The sequence below is a fragment of the Bos grunniens genome, chromosome 27 (genome assembly GCF_055505025.1).
Source record: "Bos grunniens cultivar Pamir isolate PY7600 chromosome 27, Bosgru_T2T1.0, whole genome shotgun sequence".
Lineage (NCBI taxonomy): Eukaryota > Metazoa > Chordata > Mammalia > Artiodactyla > Bovidae > Bos > Bos grunniens.
In genome coordinates, this window is record NC_141191.1 from 41,066,076 (window position 1) to 41,092,492 (window position 26,417).

General features: G+C 43.8%; 1 protein-coding gene across 1 annotated transcript in view; it reads right to left on the minus strand.

Moving 5' to 3' along the window:
* The window catches only part of LOC147343865 (uncharacterized), a 153,164-nt gene extending 130,578 nt beyond the window's left edge, over window positions 1-22,586 (minus strand). The window contains exons 1-5 of the mRNA XM_086380430.1: window positions 22,494-22,586; window positions 11,156-11,222; window positions 3,755-4,090; window positions 2,186-2,244; window positions 1,859-1,903 (exon numbers count right to left, since the gene is read on the minus strand). Coding sequence (XP_086236556.1) covers window positions 1,859-1,903; window positions 2,186-2,244; window positions 3,755-4,090; window positions 11,156-11,222; window positions 22,494-22,586 — 600 coding nt within the window. The remainder of the gene's footprint in view (window positions 1-1,858; window positions 1,904-2,185; window positions 2,245-3,754; window positions 4,091-11,155; window positions 11,223-22,493) is intronic.
* Window positions 22,587-26,417: the final 3,831 nt, after the last annotated feature.

Below are 26,417 nucleotides of genomic sequence, written 5' to 3' on the forward strand. Positions count from 1 at the left end.
CATATGCATCCTTTAGCAAGATAGATTTCTGCCCAAGGGCCTTTGGGAAGTTATTAATGGCAAAACTTACTGTGGTCTGGAGTCTGCTCCCTTTTTGACCCCTAGGGAGTCTTTCTTTCTGTGCAGGTGCAGTGGAGGTCTCCCCACCCCCAAGGATGGGAAATATGTGACCTCGTGCTGCTTTACCCTCTCAGAGTTAGCCCCTCTACATCCTTGCCATTGTTGTTAATGTTGTTTAGTCTCTAAGTCGTGCCTGACTCCTTGGGTGTGACTCCATGGACTGTAGCCCGCCAGGCTCCTCTGTCCCTGGGATTCTCCAAGCAAGAATACTGGAGTGGGTTGCCACGCCGTCCTCCAGGGGATCTTCCTGACCCAGGGATCCAACCTGTGTCTCACGTCTCCTGCATTGGCAAGTGGGTTCTTTACCTCTGTGCCAGCAGGGAAGCCCTTACTGTTATCTTAAAGCATCCACAGGAGACAAAGCCCAGTGATTTACTCCTGTTGCTGTTGTTATTTCTACTTCAGAGTATAACCAGGAGGCTGGTTGTAACTGTCTACACTGGCCCCCATCTCTGCCTGGCTCAGGACTGGGGAGCCGACTCCACCAAACAGAAGGGAAGCCGAGAGAGAGTGAGGACCTGGAGCAACTGCCTGTTCAGGAGCTCAGGGAGGAGAGCAGGAGACAAGGACAGGAGTGGGTGTCCCTGGTGTATCTGAATAGCACCAGGTCACAGCAGGGGAGGGCAAGAAGGCGAACTCGTGGCAGGGACCCACCTTCTAACACCTCCATACCCAGTCGCCTGGGAGAGGTGTTCACAGCCTGCTTAAGGAGGTGTGGAAGTGCCAGGAAAATAGGAGCAATCTCCTTAACAATTTCCAACACAACATCCTTAAGGAGAAGACGTTGTTCACATCTCCCTGAGCCAGACCTCCCACCAGGACAGGGCCATCAAGCAGAAACCTTCCAGGTCCTGCTGGCAAGCTAAAAATCTCTCCATGTGGATTTATATTTCATGCATAAATGAATCAGGCCCTGGGGGCCCCTTCTGGGTCACCACACAATCACTATTTTTACCAGCCTTCTGTCCATCTCATCTGTACTGCTCATTGGATTCTTGCTAGTCAATCTGTTTTCTCCAATCTAGAAACTATTTTCATGTCAAAGGTAGATTAAGGAGATGTTTTTAAATTTTTAAAATAAAAAAAAATATGTAGATTAATATCCGGTGCTTCTTTAAGTTAGTTATGAATTAATGAGCACTGAACTGTCATTGACACTAGGCAAGCCCAGTATTAAGTGTGCCGCTTACCTCTTTCCCCACTTAATTATATCTCTGTGAGGTCAGAATTATGAGAGAAAGTGGATATTTTAAATGAGGAACCTGGGGCTCTGAGAGGTAAAGAGCCCACAGAGTCACACAGCCAAAAAGGAGCCACACCAGCCCCAGTGTGCTGATTTTTGACTCCCTGATCTAGCTGCAAAGCTATACTAGTTAACTGTTTCTGCATGAACGTTACTCCCAAACTCAGCAGCTTAAGATAACAAACCTTGATGACCTCATTCACCTTCTCAGGACGAGGAGCCAGGGAGACTCAGCTGGGTGGTTCTGGTGGACGGGGTCTCCCTAGACATTGCGGTCAGGAGGTTTCCTGGGGCTGTGGTCGCCCGCTCCTTCCCTGGATTAGAAGATCCCAGCCCACTCACCCGGTGCCGGTGGCAGTTTCACCCTCACCACGTGGGCCTGCCCTCGGGGCCGCTGACAAGGTGACACCTGGCTTCCTCTGAGTGAACCGTCCAAGGGAGAAGTTGGCCAAGACGAAAGCTCTAGGGTGTGTCTGAGTGAATCTCAGAACTGACAGGCACTTCTTCTGTTAAGACGCGATTGGTCTCGGAGATCAGCCCCTGTGGAACATGAGGACACGGGCCAGCTGTGGGCTCATGGGAAGCCACGGATGTGGAACTTCATTGTTGTTTCTTGGGCTGAGTTGTGTCTGATTCTTTGCGACCCCATGGACAGAGGAGCCTGGCTGGCTACAGGAGCCCACCAGGCTCCTCTGTCCATGGGATTTTCCAGGCAAAAACACTGGAGTGGGTTGCCATTTCCTTTCTCCAGGGATCTTCCCCACCCAGAGATCAAACCCAAGGCTCCCACCTTGTAGCCTGCATTGCAGGTGGATTCTTTACCATTGAGCCATGGGGAAGCCTGTGGGACTTCATCACCCGCCAGCATTTGATGTCAGCACCTGAAAGGGACCCGACAGCCCCAGTGATTCCAGGAAACAGGAATGGAGGCGTGCTATCTAAAATTCTCTCTTTTAACATCATTCAGAGTGCCTCAGGTAACATGTGATACGTGGACGGCAGCTAACTCTTCTTAGGACACACACACTTTTTTTTTTTTTACTGAGATCCTTGATGAGTTATAATTTACATATCATAAAACTCACTCATTTACATGCATAATTCAATGTTTCTTTTGCAGTTCATTACACTTACGGAGTTTTGTCACTGGCGCCACAGTTCAGTTTTAGAAAATTCCATGCCCACCCCAGCTCCAAAAGTACCCGTTTGTGGTCAGTGCTGTTCCTGTGCTCAACCCCAGGGTGATCTGCTTTCTGTTGCTGGAGTTGCCTTTTCCTAACTCAGATGGTTCAGAATCCACCTGCAGTGCAGGAGCCGCAGGTTTGATCCCTGGGTCAGGAAGATCCCCCGGAGGAGGGCACGGCAACCCACTCCAGTATTCTTGCCTGGAGAACCCCATGGACAGAGGAGCCTGGTGGGCTACAGTCCATGGGGTCACAAAGATTTGGACATGACCGAGTGACTAACACACATGCAACATACAAATAGATGGAGTCATGTAACATATATTCTTTCCCACCTGACTCTTTTTTTTACTCAGCATAGTATTTTTGACCCTTAAATACTTTCAATCTCTTTCCAGCTATATTGCTTTATTTTTATTGGAGTATAGTTGGTGTACAATGTTGTCTTAGTTTCAGGTATACAGCAGAGCAATTCAGTTATACAGAAACATACATCCACTCTTTTTTAGATTCTTTCCCCATATAGCTTATTACAGAATATTGAGTTGGATTCCCTGTGTTATACAGTAGGTCCTTGTTGATTATCTGTCTTGTATATAGTAGGTGTGTATCTGTTAATCTCAAACTCCTAACTTATTCCTCTCCCTACCATGTTTCCCCTTTGGTAACCCTAATTTTATTTTTAAAATCTGTGACTCTGTTTCTCTCTTTTAAATAAGTTCATTTGTATCACTCACCCATTTTTGACCGGAGACAGAAAGAAATAGAGAGCTTGCTTTTCCAGATTCCCTGGACACAGACTCACCATCAGATTTTGTACAGTTTTTCTCATAACATGGAGGACACAATCCGGCTCAGGAACTAAGAAAATGCGATGGTGAAGGAAAGGGATGAATGAACCGTAATGGCAATACACGTTTGTCTGCAAAGGCTCCGAGCCTACTGTCTCTGGGCTGTAAAGGGAAACCAGCAGGTTTCTGAAGAGTGTGAAAGCCTTTGAGCACATCTGGCAAACTTCTCACCTAGGAGGATGGAGGTGAAGGTGGAAAGGGAACAGGCCTGGTGATGCGGAATCTTGTGAGTGAGGCCGTCACCACAGGTCTCCAAAGGGGCCCTCAGAGCCACCAGTGGTAAGGGTGCCCCAATTAGGGGAACCCTTTAGGAGTGAGAGGAAGATCTTTTAAAGGTTTGGGGGAAGAAAAGTTACCCTTGGAGGACATCTTTCTGGCTATATGATGAGGGCCAAATTGATGGGACTGGGACTGTTGGCCAGAAGACCAGGTAGAACTGCCACAGCCCAGGTCACAGGTGACACTGCCCAGGTGACGGGTGATGCAGCCCAGGTAACAAGTGACACTGCCCAGGTGACGGGTGATGCAGCCCAGGTAACAGGTGACACTGCCCAGGTGACAGGTAACACAGTCCAGGTGACAGGTGACACTGCCCAGGTGATGGGTGATGCAGCCGAAGTAACAGGTGACACTGCCCAGGTGACAGGTGACACTGCCCAGGTGACAGGTGATGCAGGTCTGACTGTGACCCACTGTGGAGGCATGGAGGAGAGACATCACTGATGAAATATTCAGGGAACAGAGATCATACTTGAGACTGACTTCAAAAAAAGAATCTAAAATGCCTTCCAAAGGTTCAACTTGGGGATTTCCCTGGTGGTCCTGTGGTTAGACTCACACTTCCAACACAGGCGGTGTGGGTTCAATCCTTGGTTGGGGAACTAAGATTCTGCATGCCATACATCAGGGTCAAAAAACAAAGCATTAAGAAAGAAAGGTTCAGCTTGAGTAAGAGGAAAAACAATGGCACCACAGAGACAGAAATCTCCAGGTGATGTTTCCACTTCTCTCCTCTGAGCATGTCTAGGCCTCCTCTCCTAGGCTCCTCCTCTGATACTGAGGTTTCTCTGACCTTCAGGATGCCCCACAAGGCCGGGGAAGAGTTCACGATCCAAACCCCTCACCCTGCCCTGGAAGGTCCCACACCACCACTGGACTGCTCTCTGCCCACTTCACGGCTACTGAACAGCTGAGAACCGGCCAGAGGGAAACCTACCCGGGAGGAAAGCACCTTCACAATTCATCCAGAGAATCCCAGGAATCCAGGCAGGGCTTTTAGGAGCTCGTCAATTCTGTTTTTCTAGCTTGTAGCTAAAGGGTGTAGACAGAGAAGCTAAGGGCATGCCTTTCCATCTCAAATCATTTCTTTTTAAAATTATTTATTTATTTTTGGCTGTGCTGGGGCTTCATTGCGTCACCCGCGCTTTCTCTAGCTGAGGCCAGCGGACGCTACTCTCTACTTGTGGCTCACGGGGTTCTCATTGTTGCAGAGCATGGGCTCTAGGGTGCACGGGCTTCAGTACTTAAGGCTCCCAGGCTCTGGAGCGCAGGCTCAGTAGTTGTCATCCATAGGCTTAGTTGCTCCATGGTACGTGGGATCTTCTTGGACTAGGGATCAAACCCGTGTCCCTTGCGTTGGCATGCAGATTCTTTACCACAAAGCCATCAGGGAAGGCCTTAGGTCATTTCTTAGTGCTGTGGGAGGAGCATTTTCCTTGACCTTAGGCTGTACTACTTCACTGCTGCTTCAGACCCAAGTCTTTAATTGCTACAGAGGGATCCCTGCCCTTGTCCCAAGGGGTTGGTGGTCTTCACAGCAATTTGCTATCCCAGAAGTGACTCTATCCATCTTACTCTCTCTGATCCAAATGAACATCACAGCTGGCAGCCACAGCAGAAAGTGGCTAATGAACTAGCTCACACCACGGTGTAAATGGCTTTGAATAGGTTTAGCTGTCTCACATGAAGCAAAAAAATTAATCCAAAGAAATGAATATATTATGTGGAGTTTCAGATCCACAGGACTTTAGTTTGAAATGGAAAATACATCTTTTTCTTTTCTGTGTGTGTGTGTGCTCAGTTGCTTCAGTCGTGTTCAATTTTGTGACCCCATGGATTATAGCTCCTCTGTCCATGAAATTTCCCAGGCAAGAACAGGAGTGGTTGCCATGTCTTCCCCCAGGAGATCTTTCCTGCCCAGGGATCAAACCCATGTCTTCTGAGTCTACCGCATTGCTGGTGGATTCTTTACCACGAGTCACTGGGGAAGCCCTTCCTTTCTGTTTGTGTGTGCTAAATCACTTCAGTAGTGTCTGACTCTGTGTGACCCTATGGACTTCGGCCTGCCAGGTTCCTCTGTCCATAGGATTTTCCAGGTAAAAATACTGAAGTGGGTTGCCATGCCCTCCTCCACGGGATTTTCCAGACTCAGGGATCGAACCTGTGTCTCTTATGTTTCCTGTATTGGCAGGAGGGTTCTTTACCAGAAGCACCACCTGGGAAATCCTCCTTTCCGTAAGGCTACTCTAAATCAACAGAAACCAAGGCATCAAGTTCCATTGATTGGCTAAGAGATGGTCTATACAAGATACTCCCAAATGGATCACAGGCAGTGCATTTTCAAGACCAACCATAGGGCCAATAAGTCCTGAGATAAAACCCTCTCCTATTTCAGAGAATGATCACATCCATATCAGAATGAAAACTTCTCATTTGGTGATGCTTTACATTGAATGCACACTGCAGATAGTGGCAAAAATAAATGGAAGCTTTGTGAAAGAGCAAAATATTTTATGTAACTTTGTTAGTGGTGGACTAGTGATGTAATTTGACATTTTATATGGAAATGCAAATATATTAACTGAATTGGAAGATGGAAGGGAACTGGAGAAAGTGACAAACCTTTTAGGAATGAGAGGGGACTTATGGAGTTCATTATTTTGAGAAAACAGTGGTTTTTCTTTCTCTCAGTTTAAAATATGTCAATTTCCTTTGAGTCGGTCCCTGTTGACAAATTTTCTGCTTGAACATTTCCTACTTGTTGATTCAATTTTGAACTTTTCCTACTTGAAAATATTGCACAGAGTGTTTCTAATTAGGTTTAAAATACTTCTTAGTTCTGAAATGGAAGGCCATTAGATGTTGAAAATTGTAGCTATTCAGAACCCAATAGGTCAATGAGTAGACCTGTTCCCTTTAACTTTTGGAAGGAGAGTAGCTTAAACATATAGCTGTGTTATAGTCCTCTACATGGAAGAATATAATTTAATGATATGGGCTAAAGAACACTTTTTTCCCCACCAAGTTATGTTTTTCTGGCTCAGAATTACCTTCTTTGACATAGAACTTGTTTTTTTCAGTCAAATCATAGACTCCTAAGACAAAAAGGAGCTTACACATATATCTATCCCATGGCAGGGCTTCTCAGGTGGCTCAGATGGTAAAGAATCCACCTGCAATGCAGGAGACCCAGGTTCAGTCCTGGGTCAGGAAGATCCCCTGGAGGAGGAAATGGCAACTCACTCCAGTATTCTTGCCAGGAAAATTCCATGGACAGAGGAGCCTGGCGGGCTATGGTCCATTGAGTCGCAAAGAGTCGGATACGACTGAGCGACTAACACACTCTCAAAGATCCAGAGAGCACTGCCCTTTCAACTCACAATTTTTTCATTAGCTTACACAGGTGCACAAAACAGATGTTCTCTGAAGGCAGGGGGTTTACGTCCAATGTTCTGTTCACTAAAGTGCCTGGTACAGTGTGAAGCACAGTAGAAATTCCACAATCATTCATTGACCCATTAAGTTTAAATGCTAAATCCTCATTTTTGAGAGAAAAGAGTACACACCACAGATGCCAAAAAACAGGTGTATCACACCAATATCCTAGGCCACAGAATAAGTTTCACTTTATACCAGTTATAGTCACTGAGTTCTTGCATTTGTTCTTATAAGCATCATAGCTGATGCGTTGCCTCAGAACTCATAGGCTGAGAGGGTCACTTGCAGCCCACACCGCAGGGAAAAATACATTGTTGTCTAGGTCCAGGGTGTGGCAGCCAGCAAGTACAAAGCAGTGGGCTGCCCTGGGTTGCTGCAGGATCCAAGGGGCTAGCTCCCGAGTCTCTGCTCACACCCCATCTGGCCTGATCCCACTGTGGCTGGAGAAACCTTGAAGAAGAGCAGGAAGCTCGCTGTTCTTTCCATAGAGTGGCTGGTAGGACAATCTTGCCTCCAATCCCCTCTCCTCATTCAACCTAAACCTCATCCTTGCTTAGACAAGCTCTCTTCTCCTGACTATAGAAGAAAGGGAAAATTCATGTTGTATGGGTAGAGAGGAAAGCAATTTAAATACTGCATGAGGCCTCATTTTACAAGTTAAATCTCTTATAGTTGAGTCAAGTGATGCTTGAATTTGACCACTTAGAAGCTGGGTGTCAATGGTAGTGAGTTTTGTTTCCAAGTCCGTGGTTCAAACCCCTTGGCTGTTTATCAAGGTCACGGGAAGTGGAGGGGTGCTTTTGATGATACTAAGGTCTGCACCCACGCAACCGCAGATAATGAGTTTACTCAGGCATGTGGGGCTCAGGCATGTGCATTTCTTTAGAAAAGATCCCCAGAGAATTTTGATGAGCATTCAGAGTTGGAAACCATCATTTCAAGATAGCACCATGGGGACAGTGCTTAACTGCTCAGTTGTGTCTGACTCTTTGCAACTCTGTGGACTGTAGCCTGCCAGGCTCCTCTGTCCATGGGGATTCTCCAAGGAAGGATTATTGGAGTGGGTTGCCATTCCCTTCTCCAGGGGATTTTCCCAACCCAGGGATCAAACCTGCATCTCCTGCATTGCAGGCAGGTTCTTTACCATCTGAGCCACCAGGGAAACCTGTGGGGCTTGGACACTGAACAGAGAAAGTACACAGAGCAGAACAAACAAAAGAGTAGGGTTGGGCCAAAATGGAGACATAGTAGGAAATGTTTTGAGAATCCAACAAAGGAAATTACCCTTGGTAGAGGGAGGCACTGTTGGAATTCGGTCAGAAGGATGCCTTGATAGCACCTGGAGCAAGAGGCAGGCTGAGTGGGCTGAGAGGGCTGCAGAGATAATTGGAACAGGTATCATTACAGGACTTTGGGCAATGAGATCCCATTTTGGATGGGAAAATTTCCTTAAAATTTTTTTATTATAGTTGATCCAAAATGTTGTGTTCATTTCAGGCATACAGCAAAGTGAATCATCTACACATATACACATGTCCACTCTTTTCTAGATTTTTTTTCCATATAGGTCATTACAGAGTACTGAGTAGAATTCCCTGTGCTATACAGCATGTCCTTGTTATTTAACTATTTTATATATAGTAGTGTGTAAAAAGTTGGCTTAAAGCTCAACATTCAGAAAACTAAGATCATGGCATCTGGTCCCATCACTTAATGGCAAATAGATGGGGAAACAGTGGAAACAGTGGCTGACTTTATTTTTCTGGGCTCCCAAATCACTGCAGATGGTGACTGCAGCCAGGAAATTAAAAGACGCTTACTCCTTGGAAGGAAAGTTATGACCAACCTAGACAGCATATTAAAAAACAGAGACATTACTTTGCCAACAAAGGTCTGTCTAGTCAAGGCTATGGTTTTTCCAGTGGTCATGTATGGATGTGAGAGTTGGACTATAAAGAAAGCTGAGCACAGAAGAATTGATGCCTTTTAAGTGTGGTGTTGGAGAAGACTCTTGAGAGTCCCTTGGACTTCAAGGAGATCCAACCAGTCCATCCTAAAGGAGAAAAATCCTGGTGTTCATTGGAAGGACTGATGTTGAAGCTGAAACTCCAGTACTTTGGCCACCTGATGGGAGAACTGACTCATTGGAAAAGACCCTGATGCTGGGAAAGATTGAAGGCAGGAGGAGAAGGGGACGATAGAGGATGAAATGGTTGGATGGCACCCCTGATTCAATGGACATGGGTTTGGGTGGACTCCAGGAGTTGGTGATGGACAGGGAGGCCTGGCATGCTGTGGTTCATGGGGTTGCAAAGAGTCAGACATGACTGAGCAACTGAACTGAACTGAAGTGTGTATATGTCAATCCCAATCTCCCAATTTATCACTTTTCCCCACATCCCATAAATTTGATTTAGAAATCTGTTAATATGCTTCTGCTTTGTAAATAAGTTAATCTTTACCATTTTCTTAAGATTTCGTATATAAGCAATATCATATGATATTTGTCTTTCTCTGTCTGCCTTAGGTTCACTCAGTATGACAATCTCTAGGCTGGACGGGGAAAAGTACAAAAATCAGTCTTTGGGGATGGCGAACATTGAAGAATGAGTCAGAGAAGATGCACCATTTCCAGGCCAAGGAAGGTGTAGACATGACAGCGATGTTGGAAAGATACACCAACGTTTGCTTCTAAAGCCTTGAGTTCGAAGCCATTCTAAGCTATCTAAATAAAAACTCCCAGTTGGTAGTTGAAGAAAAGAGATTGGAGTCTGAATGAAAGACAGCTTGAGATTTGGATTAAGAAAACATCTAAAGAAGAGCATGGTGATGGGGATGATGGATTCTCTAAGACAGAAAACCCAAGAAAAACGGAGCCAAGAGCCTCAGGCTCTCGGGCAGCCTCAACAGAGGGAGCCGTAGCAGTGAGCTGCTTCCTGCATGGTTTTATTGAGATTGAAATCTCAGCCTTTCACCCAGAGCAACTCCGCTTCATGCGATCAGTTCAAAATCTTCCATTCAGAATGAAATGCCATCTATACACTTTCCTGATGTTGACCAATTAGCTCTAACCAGACGTTTTGTCAGACAGAAAAGAAAATGTATACATAACAAGGACAGACACCTTTGAAAACTGTGACCTTTCAATTTTCATATTTTATTCATCTTTTTTAGCAGAGAAGGTTAAATGCATTGTTATTCAAACTGTATTACTAATTCATTCAATTCACAGGAAAGACTTTGACACTTAGTAGTTCTAAGGATTTTAAGCATTTTATTTAATTTTTAATTAACCAATTAATATTTTTTCTCCAGAGCTCCTTTTTATTTTAGGCTGTAAAATAATGGAGCAATCCAGGAATGGTTAACAGAGGATCTATGTGTGATGGCATTCAACAGGAAATTATACAAAATAATAATTAGCCTGGGTCTGCACATGGCTCAGCTGTCCTGTCATCAATTTTCCTAGCTGAAAAGTAGGACAGCAATAGCTACCTGGCAGAATATTAAGTATAAATTAGTATGCATCTTTCTGATGGCATATACAATAACCAATGTTAGTCAAAAATATGAAAGGTCCTGAGGAAAGACTCATGCTATAGAGTTAAGTGAACACAGGAAGCCACGTTTATCTGCAATATGAGTCCAATTTTGTAAAGTACCAAATATTTTATGCACAAGGGCACTCATCAGGACAAATCATACTTAAAAGATTGTGCTATCATTTCTTCTTTTTTTAAAGTTTTCTGCAAAGAGCTCGCATTACACTTGTATCCCTGGGCCTGCTCACAGCGCCTCTTGTCTTGCTGTGTCTCACCGTGCGCACTGTTCCCTGAACCCGTGGTAGGCAAGGCAGGAGCTGAGAGGCTGGAAGATGCGAGGAGCCCTAGGAACTGCAGACATGTTTATTCTCTCCTGGCTGGCACAACGTAGCAGCAGACATAACATAACACAACATAAGGGCACACAGCCTTCCGGGGTTTTCCGGGTGAAGCCCGTATATACCTACAGAGCAAAAGCAGCCGGGGCCAAGCGAGTACCTTGTGAGGCGCATGCGCAGTGCTTATATGTGCGCTCAGCTGCTACGTAATCATCGTTCACAAAGCGCTGGGCAAAAGGGACAGGCCGCGGGGAGAGAGCATGACCCCGCCATCTTGGCTGATTTGCTCTTTTCCTACGACACGATAAACAGAAAAAAGACACGTTTTATAAAGCCCATTTTTCAGGGCTCTTGTGAGGGTAAACGATAATTGTACCAAAAGAAAGTATCTGTTAGAGTGCATGACACAGAATATGTGGCTTAGTTGCTGAGTCGTGTCAGAAGCCCATATGATCATTTAAAAACCAAGAAAACGTTAGGGACTTTCATGGCGGTTCCGTGGTTAAGACTCTGTGCTTTCAAAGCACAGGGGAAAGGTTTTGATCCCTGGTTGGGGAGTTAAGATCCCACATGCTGCGTGGCTTAGATGGTAACCAATCTGCCTGCAATGCAGGAGATTCAAATTCAATCCCTGGGTCAGCAAAATCCCCTGGAGAAGGGAGTGGCTCCCTACTCCAGTATCCTTGCCTGGAGAATCCCATGGACAGAGGAGCCTGGTGGGCTACAGTCCATGGGGTCACAAAGAGTGGGACCCAACTGAGTGACTAACTTTCACTTTCATGCTGCGTGGAGTGGCCTAAAAATAGATAAATAAAAACGAAGAAACTGTTATTAAACATTACTGAGTACTTAACTATATTTCAGACAGGGCACATAGCACTTTACTTTTTTTTTCTTTTAATTTTCATACTAGTCTTCTGTGATAGGTACTGGCCGTACCATAATTGTAGAGATGTGGCAAGTTCACTGAGAATAAAATCCAGTTCCTTCTTTTACTTTTTAATTTCAGAAAGGGAACATCGTTTTAATAATGGCTTCTTCAGCGAAACGATGGTTAAATTTGATGTCAAAGAGCAGGCCTCTGTCAGCAGGCCCTGTGAGGGAAATCAGAGGGGCCCAGGAAGCTTTCCGTGTGGCCTGCAAAGTCAGATTTCCCTCCATCTCGGAAATGCAGTTATCTGTTCCAACAAAGGAAAGCCAGAGACGCCTATCGGCCTGCAAAGACCTCAGATCCCAGGGATGAGAACAGAATTGGAGGCTGCTTCTTAGACAGCTCTGCCTCGAGCCACACAACAACAGCAACGGAACAGGATGGACCCAAGATGAGCACAGCCTGAGGAATAAAGGACAAAAGATTCGTGCTGGGCAGGATGGCGTTACTGCGTTTTATCTGTTTCACTAGCAGTAAAGCTGACACCCTTCCCGTGTTTCTTTGTGGTGGCCGTTGACGTCCTGTGTTCTCTTGAAGCATTTAGGACTTAATTAAAATAGCCTAAATAGCCATCGTCTGTCAAGCTTATAATTCTCCTCGAAAATCTCTCTGTTCACTCCTTCATGAATTTCATTATAAGAAAATCAAAGAGAAAAGCTCTGGAAACTGTCACCAGGAAAATAAATGGGGAAAGGAGTGGAGAAGGGAGGAGGGGGCAGCGTCTGCGTTAGTTTGAACGGCAGCAAAGCCATTCATATTTTCAGCTTGCTGCTTTTCAGATGACGGAGTGCTCCAGCAGCTGTCTGCAGACAGCACTAAGTCTGTTTATTCTCCTGCCGCTCCTGTGACTGTTCTTGCTGGCAGGAGAGGACGGGAGGAGGAGAGAGAACTCCGCCTTTTCCTAATGCTGCCCCGACCCCAAGGGGCAGGAAGGCTTGTAAGCTCTTTGAACTGTGCTCCGTTTCATCTGATGGAGGCTCCTGAGTGGTCCTCTGTGGGCCAGCAAAAGGCCTGTGTCTAAGACAGAGCACAGTCAGGATCCAGAAACTGTGGATACTGGAATTCCCACTGGTGGCTTTATATGTGTTGCTTTCATCCCTTTTCAGTATTAAAAAAGCTGAGAGTTAAAATGGCCTGCTTGTATTGATTTTAACATTATTCCTAGCTTCATTTTGGGGTACTTTCCTAAAGTTTACCTACCTTTCCCCTCACTTTTCCTGATTTACATTCTCTTGTGGCATTTTACGCATTATTATGAGTTATCTTAAGTTATTTTTAGAAAAGAGTGAGATATTTTTAAAATTTTAAAATATTGCTTGTGGGCAATATGTGTGTGTGTGTGTTGGGTGGGGGTGGGGGCAGTGGTCCACTCAATATTTGGAAAGAAGGTTGTTCTCTAGGAGTAAAAATTTGCAACGAGACACGAATCTCACTTTCACTGGGATCATAGTTATTCGCTGAATTTTTGGCATTGAATATAGATTCAATGGAGAAGGCAATGGCACCCCACTCCAGTACTTTTGCCTGGAAAATCCCATGGACAGAGGACGCTGGTGGGCCGCAGTGCGTAGGGTCGCTAAGAGTCGGACACGACTGAGCGACTTCACTTTCACTTTTCACTTTTCTGCACTGGAGAAAGAAATGGCAACCCACTCCAGTGTTCTTGCCTGGAGAATCCCAGGGACGGGGGAGCCTGGTGGGCTGCCGTCTATGGGGTCGCACAGAGTCGGACATGACTGAAGCAACTTAACAGCAGCAGCATAGATTCAATATAATCACGGCACTTAGGTAAAAGATGTTTAACACCAAACACTGATCCTGCCAATGAGCTGAAGATGTCTAGTTTCTCTGTCTCTTTGGTTGAATCCCAGTCTGTGTTTATCAATGCATTTGAAAATGTACCCTGGGAGGCTTTGCAATGGCCAGACCATGGCCTTCCCTTGGTCTGTCTTTGGCTGGATTTCCACGCATCCTGAGACAACGTTCTGACTGTAATTAGTTCATTTTGGAGTTGACCCTTAGGAGCACCAGAAGGGAAGAAGAGGGGTAAGTCAAAGAAGGGAGGAGGCCTCTGTGGTCACTTGAACTTCAATCCCCTTGGAAGGCTCTCAAAGACCTTGTGGGGTTGCCTCGGAGCTGTCCCCCCGACAGTACTTATTCTCATGACTTTCCTAGGTGGCTGAAGATTGCTCCCAGGGGATTAACTGCACAGGACATGGTTCAGGCTGAGTAAATTTCTTTGGCCAAAGAAAGCTTTCAGGCACAGAGTTGCTGATGCTGGCTGTAGAAGCTCTTGGGGTGCATGGGAATAGTGACCTCCGACAAGATCTGGGGGTGGGCATTGGCTATAGAAAGCTTCAGTGATGCCTGCGTAGAAACTGCATTCTTTAAAAAAAAAAATTATTTGTTATGGGTCTTAGCTGTGGCACGAGGGATCTTTCTTGCAGCGCACAGACTCTCTAGTTGTGGCTCAGGCTCAGTAGTTGCAAAGCACAAGCTTAGTTGCTCTGCATGTGGAATCTTAGTTCCGTGATCAAGGATCGAACCTGGGTCCCCTGCATTGCAAGGCAGATTAACCACTGGATGACCAGGGAAGTCTGGAGACTGCGCCCTTGCTTTCCATGCATCTGCCTTCTGCGGCTGCCCTATTTATTCACTGCGTTCATTGATTTTGATCCTGATTGTCACATTCAGCTTTATGAGATTGATCCATGTTAAATCACTCAAGAACACTGAGGGGTCTTAGAGTAGTAAGAATACTTTTTAAAAAAGATTTTAAGAGAAAAAGCACTGAAACTGTGATCACGGCAGATAGCACAATTTTATCAACCCTCCTTCCATGTTAGAATTGTTTTCATTTGAACTATACATGGTGACTGGGGAGGCTCGGTAACCTGGCTCAGGGCTGCTAACAGGGCTTCTCACAGGCTTCTAGCACAAGAATAGTAATTCAAAGAGAGTAGCAGGCATAGGCAGCCAAAGGCAAAATAAACCCTAAAAACCAAAACAAAAACCTGAAAATGGAAAAGGAATGCATGAATGGTAAAAAGGGACTGGAGGAGGTCTAGATGGAATACAGCCAGTGTCAGCTATGCAGACTCATTACGCTTCAAATAAACATGTATAGGCTCCTTTGTCAGTCACTTACCAAAAGAAGCTGTAGTTGATGCAGACAGGAAAACTGAGGGTATAAAACGATGGTGATCATGAGCTTGGTGCTTTCTGCAAAGCTCAAGCAGTATTCACATGTAATGCTACATGAGAAATGCTCTAAAGAATTGAAAGCGTGGTGTGGTAGCCAGATTCCAACACGGTCCCCAGTGACCCCCTCTTCTGCTCTTTTACGCCCTTACTTAGGCTGTTCTGCTGAATAGAGTTGACCTGTGAATCCAAGCAGATCCTGCAGAAAGGATGGGGTATCGCTTATGAGATTAGGTCACAAAAATCACTGTCGCTTCCATCTTGTTCTTGGAGACAACACACTCTTGAGGAGATCAGATACGGTGTCATGGGAGGAACACACGCAGTTGAGCTGCTGAGCGGTGACCCGTTTGCTAAGGAACCGTGGCCTTTACCAAGAGCCAAAGGCATTCACATATTGGTGAGGAGGGAGCTACTTGAGGAGTGGATCTTCCAGTACCAGCCAGAGCTTTCTTCTGAGCAGTTCTGGCTGACATCTTGACTATAATATTTGATAAGAGACCCTGAAGCCAAATAAGGCCTCTGTATCCCAACACCAAGGTAAATCTCAGAGACAAAGTTTTGGGTGAAATAGAAAATACTTTACCTCTTTGACAGGCCAAGAGGGCCACAGTGGGCTAATTCCCTCAAAACTGCCTTGGAGGGTGCAGTGAGGAGTCACAGTGTTCAAGGAGCACGGCTCGATCAGCTCACACACATTCTTCTGATTGGTTCAATTCAGTGCCGTCGCTCAGTCGTGTCTGACTCTTCACGACCCCAAGAACTGCAGCACGCCAGGCCTCCCTGTCCATCACCAACTCCAGGAGCTTTCTCAAACTCATGTCCATCAAGTTGGTGATGTCATCCAACCATCTCATCCTCTGTCATCCCCTTCTCCTCCTGCCTTCAATCTTTCCCAGCATCAGGGTCTTTTCAAATGAGTCGGCTCTCTGCATCGTGGTCAAAGTATTAGAGTTTCAGCTTCAACATCAGTCCTTCCAATGAATATTCAGTACTGAATATTCATCTGATTGGTTGGTGATGAGGTAATTGGGAGTCAGCATCATCAACCTTCTGATTCCAACTGATTTGGGTCTACATGTTTGTGGGCAGCAAACAGGTAAAACTTTTCCCCCTGATGGGGGTTTCTGTATCTGCAAAACAGCTCGAAGACAATGTTGCGTGTGTCCCTTGAGGGGGAGCCAAGGCCCTGCCCCAAGGCTGCACCGTTCTTTCTTCCCTGTTCCTCCCTTGTCTCTACGTTCCTGCCCTCCCCTGATTAGCAGGCGTCTGAACCTGCCCCTTGGAGCTCATGGAGGCATGGAGGCTGGATGAAACCAAGAAATGGGGCGGGACTTCCCTGGTGGTCCAGCGGTTAAGACCCCACACTCCCAACGAAGGGGGTCTGGGTCTGATCTCTGGTCAGGGAACCAGGCACCACATGCCACGACTAAAGACCCCACAGGCCACAGTGAAGAGCAAAGATCCTACACGCTGCAACTAAGACCTGGCACAGCCAATAAAATAAAATAACTGCTGAAAGAATGGGGGACATAGAAAGGCTTTCTTGCCCAGTAGCCCCACAGGGTCCTGCTAGTTTTCAACCACGGGACAGCCAGACAGCTCAGCTATGCCACTTTGGAAGTTCTGTTCCACAGAAACTGTATGAGACAAGAAATGTTGTTTTAAGCTGCTAAATTAGGGGGTCCGTTTTTAAGGAGCAATAGATAACTAACACACGTGGTAAACCACCTACAGATATATATAATTCCCAGAAGAATTTGTCCTTTCCATATATATATCTCCCAAGGGGAAGTCTACTGTTTTGAAGCATGAATACCTTCCCTTATCTCTTCCTTCCTTCCTTCTTCTCTCCCTTCCTCCCTCCCTCTCTTTCCTTCATCGTGGACCAGGAAATGAGCCAGGTACCTGAGTATATTGTCCCAGTTCTCTAGAGGCTTCATCTGAGGCCTACAGATTTCCTGAAAATCCCTGGGCTTGCCTCGGGTTTATCAGCTTCTGCTCTCAGTATTCATGGAGAATACAAAGCTGATTGGAAAAGCTATTTGCACATCTAGCTAAAAGCCTGAGCAAAAATGAAAAATGTTAAAACGAAGGCAGGCTCTCTAACCAAATACACTTAAACACATGATTCTGTCAAAAACCAGTGAATCTGTCTCAAAAATGATGCCCCCACACTGACCTAACGGCATCAGGGAAAAGCTAAGTCACTGCCGTGTATCCAGTGTCGGGAAACTTTTTTTTTTTTTTCCTTTTTGACAAGGCTGTTCAGTTTTGACTTTGTACATGTTTTCAGAAACAGTAACTCCCTCGTGGATGGAGGTAATTGTGTGCAGTACCAACACGCTCTCTGTTCAGAGTCTACTCCACACAAACAGGCACTTAGTGCCTTTTATTTGGATGAGGATCCAGCTGCAATATTATGGAAACTCACGAGTGCAGTCCAATATGCGAATCCAGAAGCTCTGATGCTCTCTTTCCCAGAAGAATTTGTTCTTTTCAAAAACAGTGTTAGTGGTGAAGCCATAAAAACCCTAATCTGTCTAGTTTTTTTATTTTTTCAACTTATATACTTCTTTTATTTCCCACTTCAGGGAATGTAGTACTAGAACTGAGCTCAAATGTCCTGCTTTGGGCCTTCCCAGGTGGCTCAGTGGTAAACAATCTGCCTACAAGACCGGAGACAGGGATTCAATCCCTAGATAGGAAAGGTTCCTTGGAGAAGGAAATGGAAACCCACTCCAGTATTCTTGCCCGGAAAATCTCATGGACAGAGAAGCCTGGTGAGCTACAGTCCATGGGGTTGCAAAGAATCAGACACAACAGAGCAACTGAGCACTGACACACGCTAATCACTAGTGATCGTCAACCATCCTGTGTGACTTTTTTGCCATCTGTATATCTTTAAATCTCTCACCCATTTTTTGGACTGTCTTGTTTTGTTATTATTTAGACAGTCAATTATATATTCTGCTTGAAAGTCCTTTAATAGATGCATGATTTGTAGAAACATATCTTTTTATTCTTAAGAATGACATCCAGAGAGATAATCCTTACTTTCAATGAAATCCAGTTTATACATTTCTTTTACGGATTATGATGTTGGTGCATATAAGAAATCTTTGCCTAACCTAAAGTCACAGAGAATTTTTTCAACGTTTCTTTTATTTGTTCTATAGCTTTAGGTTTTACATTTAGTCTAACTTTTAGTCTATCACCTCCTTGAGTTATTTTTGTGTATGGTTTAAAATAGAAATCAAGGCGCTTTTTTGGGGGGACATCAATTTTGGTTTGCATTTTTGAATGTTAAAATTTTCAGGTCCTTTTATCGAAGAACATAACCTCTCCCCGCTGTACTGCCTTTGCACCTTTATCAAAAATCAGTATATCCTATATGTGCAAGTCTACTTCAGGACACTATATTTCGCCCCACTGATCTATTTGTCTAAATTTATGCCAGCATCATACTGTCTTGAAATCATGTACTACAACCTATCTAAATTTGTCATATTTTGTCGAAGTTGTTTTTAGCTAATCTAGGTCCTTTGCATTTTCAAGCAACGATTTGAATCAGCTTGCCAATTCCTATTAAGTGTCTTCTGGGTGACTGAATGACTGAGCACACACATTTGGATTTTATTTGGTGTAACACTGAATGGATAGATAAATTTGAGGGGAAATGACATCTTACACATATTAAGTCTTCTAGTCCTCAATAAAGGTACATCTCTCCATTTGCTTAATCCATCTTCTTTATTTTCTTGCAGCAATATTTGTAGCTTTCTATGTACAGGTCTTACATATTTTATATCACACTTATCCCTATTTTATATAGTGATGGCATTGCAAATTGTATTATCAAACTTCAGCTCCAGGTAGTTTATCAGCAGTATATATTAAATATATGGTATACTGGTCTTTGTTTTAGTATGCTGATCTTTGATCCTGCAATTTGCTAAATTTATCCCTTGGGTCTAGGAACATTTTTGTATATTCTTTGAGATTTTCTTCAGAATTAATTATGTTGAAAGTGAAAACGAAAGTGTTAGTCACTAAGTCGTGTCCGACTCCCCATGGACTCACCAGGCTCCTCTGTGCTTGGAAGTCTCCAGGCAAGAATACTAGAGTGGGTTGTCATTCCCTTCTCCAGGGGATCTTCCCAATCCAGGGATTGAACCTGGGTCTCCTGCATGGCAGGCAGATTTTTACCACCTAAGCCACCTTATGTGTGTATAAAGACCGTTTTTCATCTTCCTTTTCAATCAGGATGCCTTTAAATTTTAAAAATAGTAATTTTAGATTTACAGAAGAGTTTCAAGGATTACACAAAATTTTACTTGGTGTTCCTATAAAGTTGACATCTTACATTTGTGATGCCTTTATCAAAAATAAGAAGTTACCTTCAACACAGTACTATCAACCAAACTAGATATTATTGCAAAATGTTTCTCTTACTTTTTGATAATTTTCCTTGTTGAGGAGTCTACTGTCCCTGGCACTAATATCGCCATTCTTATAATTTGTGTTTTGTACAATATATGCTTTCTATTCTCAATTTTTACCTGTGTGAATGAGTATATTTTAAATACATTTTATATAGAAAATATACAGCTGAGTTTTGCTTCTTAGCTTAATCTGATAATCTCTGGTTTTATCTGAACTGTTAGGTGACTACACTGTTATCTACATTAAAATGTAGATTAAAGGGTCAAAAGTTGAGTTTACACCCAGCATTTTACTATATTTTCTCTTTGTTCCATCTGTTTCTTCCCAGTCTTTCATTCTTTTGAATTAATGCTTATATTTAGTAGTCCCTTTCTGTTGGTTTATTAGCTACATGTCATTTTAAAAAATGATTTAATTGTTGCTAAGAGTTTAAAATGTAGAATGCATTTCTTTTGCTAATAGAGCTCCCTATATATAATAGTGTGTTATCTCACTTATGAGACCCATACCTCAGTGAACCCAATCCTGTCACCCCTCCAGTACTTTGTTTAATAGTTCTCATAGTTTTACGCATATACATACTATAATCCCACAGCATGCTGCTATTGGGCTTCCCTGGTGGCTGCTCAGTGGTAAAGAACCCACCTGCCAAAGCAGGAGATGCAGGCTCAATCCCTGGATTGGGAAGATCCCCTGGAGAAGGAAACGGCAATCTACTCCAGTATTCTTGGTTGGGAAATTCCATGGACAGAGGAGCCTGGAGGGCTACAGTTCATGGGGTCAAAAAGAGTGGAAAAGAACTTAGCAACTCAACAACAACATGTTGCTATTAATTGCTACTATTTTTGATTTAACCAATTTTTTTTTTTTTTTTTTTAAGGAGAACTTCAACTTATTGAAGATTTGTGTGGATAAAAACTTCTAGGATCTACAAAAATCATCAGGATCATTCATAACTTGTAACCAAATATCTTGAAGATAGTAACAATTAGGTCATCATCTTTGGATTTAACCACATATCTGCTATTTTATCATATCCTTTTATTGATTAGAGTTTCTATCTACTATCATTTTATCATCAGCCAAACATCTTTTAGTATTTCTTTTAGTGAGGGTTTACTGATAAATTAACTCGGTTTACTTTGACCTAAAAAAATATTTATTTTGGCTTTATTTTTGAAGTATATTTTCCCTTAACACAGAATCCTAGGTTGACAGCTTTTTTTCCCTTCCTTTAAACAGAGTAAAGAGGTTGTTTCATTATCTTGGCTCTTGCATTATTTATGATGAAAAGTATGCATTTATTTTTATCTTTTTTTCCCTTTGTATATAATGTGCTCTTTCTCTCATAGGTGTGTGTTTAAGATTTTCTCTTTATCTTTTATTTCAGCAATTTGATTATGATGTGCTTTGGTATAATTTACTGTGTATTTATTCTAGTTGGTGTTTATTGAGGTCATGGATCTGTGGGGTTTACTTTTCAACACATTTGAAAACTTGTTAGCTTTGGTCACTCTTCAGATATTTTTGGTGTTTCTTTCTTCTTTCTGGGACTTAAGTTACTTATACGTAAACCACTTGATAATGTCACAAAGACCTATGTGGTCCTGTTCATTTATTTCAAGTATTTCTCCCTCTGAACTTCAGTTTGGATCATTTCTACTGCTCTGTCTTCAAGTTCCATTGATGTTTATGGTCAGCATCCAGCCTGCAGTTAAGCCCATACAGTGAAACTTTCATTTCAGAAATTGTAATATTCAGCTCTAGAAGCTTCACTTGGTTCTTTTTTCATATTTTTATTTCTCTTTTCAATATGATCACAATTCCTTTAGCTTTTGGGGCATATTTGTAATAAATATCTACTCTTCCTGTGTGCTAATTCCATCCACAGGTGTATCCAATGATAGCAAGCATCTTCTAAGCAAAACAAAGTCAGTATATGAGGCAGAAACAGACTTGTAGTTTGTAGTGAGAACCCTGATGTCAACACGCCAGGCTGGACCACTGACATGCAATTTCCAAGCAGATAATGTTTTCCTGTGTATCTGTGCCATTGATTGTCACATGAATATGAGTCGAAAGGGCCCTCTCTGGTTGGAGTTTCTTTTATTCTGATTTTAAATACAAATATTTATTCCCCATCCCCCTTGCTCAAGTAGTTTTTTATTTAACTGTGACTGCTGCTGCTGCTAAGTCGCTGCAGTCGTGTCCGACTCTGTGAGACCCCATAGACGGCAACCCACCAGGCTCCACCGTCCCTGGGATTCTCCAGGCAAGAACACTGGAGTGGGTTGCCATTTCCTTCTCCAATGCATGAAACTGAAAGTGAAGTTTTTCAGTCATGTCTGACCCTTAGCGACCCCATGGACTGAAGCCTACTGTGACTAGAAGGTCAAAATTTTAGTCACTAAGGATTAAGTTAAAAGAAAAAAAAAAGTCAAAATTTCTCTCGGGCATTAGGTTTTGAAAGTGCCCTCCACTCCCCTCCTGCCCGGGCACAACTTATCTTACAGACCAACCATGAGCTCAGTGTTGAACTTGTTCATGGCTTGAAGGTGCACCCTCTGATGCGATGAAGATGAGACCTGGAACCTGTGATGAGGACTGAGGTGGGTCGAAGTTCATCTGGGAGGTGATTCCTGGAAGCAAGAAGAATGAGGAGCTGGGAAGAGGGAGACAGAGAAGCTACCAAAGGCCATCGGAGTAAGGTGCTTGTCTAGATCTGTGCCCTGGGGTTCGGTCTCGCCAGGGTACCTCTGAAGCATTGAAGCCAAGTCCAGGCTCTGTACCCCAACCCCGAGGTCAATCTCAGAGACAGACTTTGGGGTGAAGTAGGAGGAAATAGCTTCACTGCTTTGCCAAGCACAGGGGGCCTCAGCAGGCTAATGCCCGCGAGACTGTCCCGCCCTGGAGGACGCACTGCGTTGTACAGAAAGGCTTCAAAGAGGATGTGGTCAGCTCGCAGACAGTCTTCTGACGGGTAGGTGGTGAGGGGATCAGACGTCAGTATCATCGACCTTCTGGCTCCTACCGGGCTGGGGGCTCCCTGCTTGTGGGCAGCACGCAGTTAACGTCACCTCCTGGTGGCAGTTTTCGTTCTGCTAAAGAGCTCGAAGATATTGCTGAGTATCCGTTGAGGGGGACCAGGGCCTGGCCACTCGGCTTCTCACCTGCTCCTTCCTTGTCTCTGCCTCCCCTTCCTTCCCTGATTTGAGCCTGCTCCTTGGAGCTCAGGGAAGGCCGTGGAGGCTGAAGAAGTCCGTTTCCCCCCAGAAATGGGGGACATGCCCAGGAACCCCACAGGGTCCTGCTCAGTTTCAGCCTCCCGTGGCGTGTGCCTTAGATTTTCCGGTTTGAAGGACTACCAAGCGTAGGTAGCGTTTTCTGTCAACTCTCTTGCTCCATTAATTGAGGGTTGACTACAGGGCAGTAAATCCTGTTAATCCTGGCCTGGATCACTAGCTAAGAGGGCGTCCTTGCATCTAGAAAGCCCAGAGGCAGAAAAACAGGGGGACAGTATCAGCGGCCAGTGCGTGAGTCCACGGCTACTCAGCTCAGTGGTGGCTGTGACACGGGCTATATGAAACAGCTGCCGTAAATTGAGTGTTTGCGTTATTTTTTAAATGCAGGATTCCTCGTTAAGAGTGAGCTTCCTCCTGATGAGTGTGTTTCTTTCCAGTGAGATGGAGCATCTCTGAGTAGAAGCATTTTTCCATTTTTCTAAAGACAGATGAGGATGAAATTTCATCTCTCTCTGGACACAGTGCCATCTGGACTTGGGATTAATGACCATAAAGATAAGACCTTTAAGCACTAATCCCAATGTAATTGGAAATTCAAAAATATAAACATGTGTACACATTCAGGGGCTAAATTCCTTTTATGAGAAATCTGGAGGGACCGTGTTAAATATGAGCTTGTGAGCAGACAAAACAGGTGCCATTAACAACCTACATTTTGAGAACTGCCATACCTGGGTACAAGAGGCTGTACTAGAAATTCCTCCATGCTTAAATCAGGGGAACCTCATCATTTTATTTTAATGGCTTTAATTAATACACAATAAACTTCATGTGCTTAGGCTATACAGTTTGATCAATTTTAACGTATAAAGACACCCATGAAAACTGTCGCCATAATCAAAATAGTGAACAGATCGATCAGCCCCCAATATCCTTATACTCTTTCGTAGATCTTTTTCCACCCCTCCTTCTTGCCAGGCAACCACTAATCTATCATTTTCTGTCATTGTAGATAAGTTTGCATCTTAGACAAATGTATATAAATAGATTCATGCAGTATGTACTCTCGTCTGGCTTTTTAAAACATGCTGTAATTATTTTGAGATTAATTCATGTTGCCTTTTTTGTATCAATAATTTTTCTTATTTTTAGGGCTGAATATTTTCCATTGTATCAATACAGTATAATTTGTTATTGGTTCAGCTACTGATGGGAATTTCAGTTTATGGCAATTGCAAGTAAAGATGCTCTAAACATTAATATTCAATACTTTGTGTGAACATATGATCTCATTTCTCTTGGGTAAGAGAGAAATGGCTGGATCACATGGTATGCATCTTAAGAAAATGCCAGATTGTTTTCCAAAGTCGTATCATTTTACATTCTCACCAGCAGTGTATGAGCATTCCAGATGCTTGATGGCATTGCCAACACTTGGTGTGCTCAGAGTTTTTACTGTAAGTGGGTGTGTGGTGACATCTCTTTGTAGTTTTAATCTGCTTTTCCCTGAGGACAAATAATGCTGAGTGTATTTTCATTGCTTTCTATATGTCTTCTTTGGTAAAGAGTCTGTTCAAAACTTTTGCTTATTGTTTTATAGCCTTTTTTTTTTCTTATTATATTGGGTTTTGAGAGTTCTTTTTATATTCTGGATACAAGTTCTTTATAAGTATCTTATTTTCAAATATTTTCTCCCCAGCTATGTTTTGTCCTTTCATTTGTAATGTAGTGACTTCTGCAAAGTTCTAAAATTTGATGAAGTTCTATTTTTTTCTGTAATGAATTCATACTTTGGTTATACCTAACCCTAGATCACAAAGGTTCTCTTCTATATTCTTTACTAGCATTTTGTAGTTTTAGGTTTTATGTTTAGGTATATGATGAATGTTGAATTTTTTTAGTGTGGTACAATTTATGACTCAAAGCTCATTTTTCCGCCGTAACAAGGAAAGTATGGAACAGTGGCAGGAGAAGAATAAGCAATTGAAACCTCAGGCCAGTGACCATTGGTCTCCTTGAAGAATGGGAGACTACTCTTCTCCACTACAGTCTGACATGCTTTGGAGTTGTCGAATCCAATCTTAACCCAATCTGGAAAATAGGTATAGCAGATTGGAGCCCTCCCTGAGCTCGCTCCTATTTAACTCACGGTTGCCCAGCTCGGAGTCACCTCTTTGGCCACCTCCCACCTCAGCACACTCTGCATCCCATCTCGCTGATGTCACAGTCTCGTCTACTCAGCATTGCAGGAGCAGCCTGGAGTGAGGAGACAACACTCCAGGGCAACCTTCAGCAAAGCGGACTGAGCATCCACGGACAAGGGCTCCAGGCTCACGTCTTCCCGATGAGCGATTCTGGGAGGCATCTGCACTCTTCTCAGGAGGCCATGGAACCACTGGGCTGCTGTCTTCTCCTCCTTCCTTATTCGATCACCTCACTGCCTCATGGTTGCTTCCTGGGATTATCTGCCGAAGAAAACACTCGCACCCAGGTCCTTATCTTGGACTCTGCTCTCAGGGAATCTCAACCCAAGACAGTAGTTAGGTTTATACTCTTATAATCACTCAGGCCAAATAATCTTCCTAATTCATCAAACTCACAAGTGCTGAGTCTGGGATTTGAACACAGATCTATCTGCTCTGGGGACCTGGAGCCATTCCTCAGAACCAACCTCCCATCCATCAGCATAGACTTTTGCACCAAGGAGGAAAGCATCTTGCCTTTACACCAGCAGGAACTTTTCACTGTGACACTGTTGCCATGGGAATGCCACGCTGGATTGTGCCACTTATCATCTCTCTCTCACTTTCTATTATAAAGTGAGTACTTGGGATTCCAAGCCATGAATATGTGTCTACCAATTGTTAATCTGTAAACTAACCTGCCAACCAGCTTCAGAGCAGAACTGGTACTCTGGCCAGCAGAACTGTTGTTCCCTTTGTTTTTGAAAATACAAAGGGAAGGAAGTGATGAGACAGTCATCGATGATTAAAAGAGGTCATTTACTTTCCATGCCTTGTGGCTTTTGGTCCAAAGGCAGAAAGTGAAAAGGAATGGGATCTGCCCTTGCAAGGGATGAAATCTACTAATGATCTCCCATGTATCCCAGTCTCATGCAGCATTTTTCAGCTAATCCTTTGAAAATATTTTCTGAAGCCAGTCTGAGTTTTTACCTGTGGGAGAGAAATATCCTATGTTGGTAAATACCAACATTATGGCCACTGCATGTATTTAAAGACAGAGTGCAGGGTGCCTCACGGAGTTCCGTCAATTGCGTGTAACGGTTTTCAGAAGTCCTCATTCTTCTGGAAGCTACCAACAGACATGCACATTCAGGCCTTCAGTGGAACTAAAGGGGAATTCATAGAAACCAGAACTGCACGAAGGCAACTGAAAAATTGAGCTTCCCAGGTAGCTCTGAGATAAAAATTCTGCCTGCCAATGCAGGAGACTCTGGGTCAATGCCTGTGTCGGGAAGATCCCCTGGAGAAGGAAGTGGCAACCCACTCCAGTATTGTTGCCTGGGAAATCCCATGGACAGAGGAGCCTAGCGGGCTGCAGTCCCTGGGGTCGCAAAGCATCGGACACGACTGAAACGACTG